This window comes from Chrysemys picta, chromosome 3 (assembly GCF_011386835.1).
Source record: "Chrysemys picta bellii isolate R12L10 chromosome 3, ASM1138683v2, whole genome shotgun sequence".
NCBI lineage: Eukaryota > Metazoa > Chordata > Testudines > Emydidae > Chrysemys > Chrysemys picta.
In genome coordinates, this window is record NC_088793.1 from 101694859 (window position 1) to 101699441 (window position 4583).

At 39.2% G+C, this 4583-nt stretch overlaps 1 protein-coding gene across 1 annotated transcript; it reads right to left on the reverse strand.

Annotated features, from left to right (window-relative positions):
- Positions 1-2188: 2188 nt before the first annotated feature.
- On the reverse strand, positions 2189-3903 carry TAAR5 (trace amine associated receptor 5). Its single transcript, XM_005280288.3, has one exon. The coding sequence runs from the start codon at positions 3843-3845 to the stop codon at positions 2820-2822; it is 1026 nt and encodes a 341-aa protein (XP_005280345.2). The 5' UTR covers positions 3846-3903; the 3' UTR covers positions 2189-2819.
- Between the last annotated feature and the right edge of the window lie 680 nt (positions 3904-4583).

The following is a 4583-nucleotide window of genomic DNA, read 5'->3' on the forward strand; positions in this document are numbered from 1 at the left end:
ATGTTTCCCAGATGTACTTAAATTTGATTCAGTTCTATGCTTCATTGTGGCCCACTGTACACCGCTCCGGTCACTCGGACTTCGTGTCCAATGCGTTCTTTTGCTTATTTGATTGCTAAGTTTGATGCTCACACTATAGGCAATCTCCAGGTGTGTGATGGGGGTAATGTTTTTATTTTCTACTGATGGATGGAGTGGACAGGAGGATGAGGATAGAGTTTTTGATTTCTGTCCAAGGCAAGAGAAAGACTCAATCTAGCATGGCAGCTTGCCTAATGTACTTGGGTTTGATATACTATCAGTACTTCTTCCAGTGGAGAATTCAAAGAAGTTGATGTCACCTCCCAGATGACCCCATCATGTGATTTTTTTTCTCTCCCCTGTTGCTGGGGTAAAAGTGTAAGATTTATTCAATCCCCTCTCAAACCAGTTAACTGTGATTCTTGCTGGTTGGAGGAAGGACCGGCTCCGGGGTTTTTGCCACCCCAAGCGGTGGGGAAAAAAAAAAGCCGCGAACAATTGCGATCAGCAGCACTCCGGGCAGCAGCTCCACCGCGCTGCTTTCTTCTTTGGCGGGAATTCGGCAGCAAGTGCTTCCCTCCAAGAAGGACCCGCCGCTGAATTGCCGCCGAACAGCCCGACGTGCCACCCCTTCCCCTTGGTCACCCCAAGCACCTGCTTACTGAGCTGGTGCCTGGAGCCGGCCCTGGTTGGAGGAAATAATTCCTGCACTGTTAGTTTTTCTTCTTTTCCTGGAATTAGAGTGGCTTGTTACTTCAGCAGTTTCCAAAATAAAACTGAAGGAACAACAGATGGTGAATAAATGAAGTGAAGTTGAATGTCAGTGTCGATAGAAGTAGTGAGTATCATAGATGCACTGATTGAGAAAAACAATTACACACATTCTTAAGTGCATCTCTATTCAGGACAGCCCATAAACATGTGCTTTAGGGCTGTCTTGAATATGATTGTTTTCCTGAATTGGGGACAGAGATTGTGGACTTCTTAGATTAATAAAAATGGCATGCATTGTGAAATATTCAGATGCTGGGAATGTACTTAGTGCGATAGCCCAGTGACCTACCCCAGTTGTACCTTGGTTGGAAAGTTCATTAGGCAAACTGTATTCTTGTCATGCAAAAATGTTTACTAATATGAAACTCTGTTGGGGGCAAAACATTATGTTATTTGGCTTTGTTTTGTTAAATATGCTGATTATAGTATTCAAGCAACTAAGTAATTCAGTTCCTACTTTATACTGTACTGATTTCATATGTAACGCTTGCTAGTGTGAACCCCTTTTGTTGTATTTCTACATATAAGCCCTCATTTGTTAAGTCAATTAAAAGCTTCCTATTGACTTCAGTGTGTTTCGCATCTGGTTCACACTGATTATCTTACTGTTAGCTATATGCAAGCTGTTCTTTAACTGTAACTGTACAATCATACACCACACTTTGTACTTTACCTTGTTTGTGATGCAAAAACATATGTACAATCTGACTGACGTGCAGTGATTTTAAAAAAAACAACTATGCTACAGACCAGTTTTCATATCTAACAATACGTTTATATACAAATAAATAACCAGTAGAAAACACGTAGAAAAAATACTTAAGTAAGTATTTAGTTACTCTTTTATTTTATAAAGAGATTTTACTATGTTTTTTTAAAAAGGACATTTTCTGGTAAGCACATTCATAGGAGCCTAGAGATGTGACAAGATAATTCCCATAGGTCTGGTTAGAAAGCTGTAATGCAGAACTTGCAGCAGACCAGATGTCTCAACTTTTTCTGACCCTTTTATTAACATTTACACTGTAAAAGCATATAATCATAGCCAGAAAAAAACTGAAAGTATAGACTGAGGCCACATTCAGCAAGATACTTAAGCATACACCTAACTTTAAGCAGGTAAACAGTCTCATTGACTTCTTTGGGACTAATCATGTGCTTAAAATTGGGAATGTGCTCAAGGACCTTGCTAAATCAGGGCCTAAAATGTTGCTTAAGAACATGACAATTATGTGTGATTACAAGGTAACCTATACACTATCATGGTTTTTTTTTTAATATATTGCTGATTTTATATCACATGCCACACAGAAAAATGATGATTAACTTGGTGATGAGAGAAGAGGAAACAATTTACCTTTGCTTTTAATCAAACAGCATTTTTCTCATTCAGGAACATGGGGGAAGGAGGGATGCAAAAACCATTCTATTTCAGAACCAGATTGGTATCCTCACAGTAGGGTGGTTATGTTATTCTGCACAAACTGACAATATTACTGCTTTAAAAGTTTAATAACACCATAACAAAAACAAAAGGCATTGACAATTTATATGCAGATACGATCGTTCTGGAAGCTAAGTGACAAGTATGTCTAATATGTGAAACCCAAGTCAGAGTCTGCACGATCTAGCTGCTTTGAGAAAGATGGACACTGAGTTGAATAATGCCAGCTCATGGAATGTTCCAAAAACCATTATGAGAACTGCTTTGATGATTTGTAGTTCACTATTTTTCTGTTGTTGTCTTTCAGGATTTCGGTTCAGATTTTCAAAGCTGCCTAAATAAAATTGACAGGAATTGGGCCTCCCAACTCTGTTGGTTGCTTTGAAAAGCTCATCTTTCCATTGGGCAGAAATAATCTGTCAGTATCCTATCCCAGAGTTTTTATTTCTTATCATGTTCTCAGTATTGCTTTTCATTACTTACCACTTTAATACATAACTAAAAGGAAAGGGTCTCCTCCTTGAGGCCATATTTATGGTTGTGAGCTATTTTCACATACAGCGTTATCTAAAAGTTCTGGTCATTCCTGGTACAAGTCTACGGTAGATGTCCCAGAACCAAACATGTTGCGAGTTAAAATTAGTTTCACTGCCTTCCTGAACCAACGGTAGGAAAACACATAAATCAAGGGATTGCAGGCTGAATTAAAGTAAGCAAACCAGATTAGGATATCAAAGAGAACCGGTGGGGTAATGAAATTTAGAAGACAGTCTACCAGAGTGTCTATAGTAAAGGGCAGCCAGCACAGGAGGTAGATTCCTACAGCTATACCGAGTGTTTTAGCTGCCTTTCTTTCCCTCTTTGATGCTCCTAAGTGTAGTCCAGATCCAGCACTCATGCTGCTTATCTGTCTAGCTTGTCTGTTTGCCACAATAAATATTTTCACATACAAAGTTATCGTTATGAGGCAAGGGAAGAAAAAGAGAGGGAAGTTCAACCAGCCCCAAAGTTTGTTGAACAGCAGCTGACATCTACCAACACAGGGCATGTCTTGTAAGAAATGGCCCAACCCTTCTTCAATTGCATCGGTATAGAGCAAGACAAAAGTATAAATCATGGGTACTCCCCACCCTATCACTATATATATGCATGCCACTCTTATAGTAAACTTAGTGGGGTAGAGCAAAGGATCACAGATAGCATAGTGACGATCAATGGAAATAAAACACAGATGAAATATGGAGGTCAAACAAAAGACAGTGTCCAGAAAGGTATGCAGCCTACAAAAGTCATCTCCAAAATACCAGCAGCTCTCCACAGATCGGATTGTGCTGAAGGGCAGCACCGTTATCCCCAGGAGGAGATCTGCAAGGGCCAGGGAGAGTAGTAAGAAGTTGGTGGGGGTATGTAGGGTATTGAAGTGGGAGACTGCAATTACCACCATCAGGTTCCCCAGTACTGTGAGCAGCATGCCCATGGCACAGGCCATGTAGATGGCCAGCTGGACGCCAAAGGAATGAAGCGTTCTGGAGCAGGAACCATTCACTTCATAGCACAGTGGAGTGGACACCACTTCATTAGCACCGGGCTTCTGGACAGAGTTCATTTCTTCCTTACCAGCTGTCTACACCTTCTCCAGCTCTTCCACACTTCCAATAAATGACTCAGCTTTTAATGGGGATCCAGACACTTTATCTTCTATGTGAAAAAGAATAAAAAATAAGGTAGGAGGTAAAGAAAACCAGATGTTCATGAATACATTGGAGAGTTTCTATCTTTCAAATGAAAAAGGCCAGTTCTTTGATGAATTTTCCTATAACTTTTTAAGGCGTAGTTTTTCATATATATTTTCCATTTACTTTCTCAGTCAAAAACATTTATTTATGCAACTGCTTGGAATAAATGAAGGAAATATAGCAAATTAAACCAAAAGGGAGATTGAGTAAACATTCTGTCATGGAAGTATATTGAGTACAATTCTCTGGAAGCTGGGGTGTGTGAAAAGGTCTTTATAGCTGACCCTATATAATATGTGAATTTCCACCAGCAGTGATGTTTTCCTTCAATTAATTTTTTGAGAAGTTTGCAATCAGTAATGAAAATAATTATTTTTATTGTGAGACTGACTAGAAACTGTGTTTGTTTCTTATGGACAAATTATCTTTTCTTACAAAAAAGCCATGCCATATTGCAGATGGAAAATACAAAAGGGCAAATTGCTCATTTTTGTATACTTCCAGTTACAGAGATGAATCTAGAAAACCAGTATAAGACTGAAAATTCCACATTCAACTAACCAATTGTAATGACTAGCAGACTTCCTAAAACACTATCGCTTCTTTTC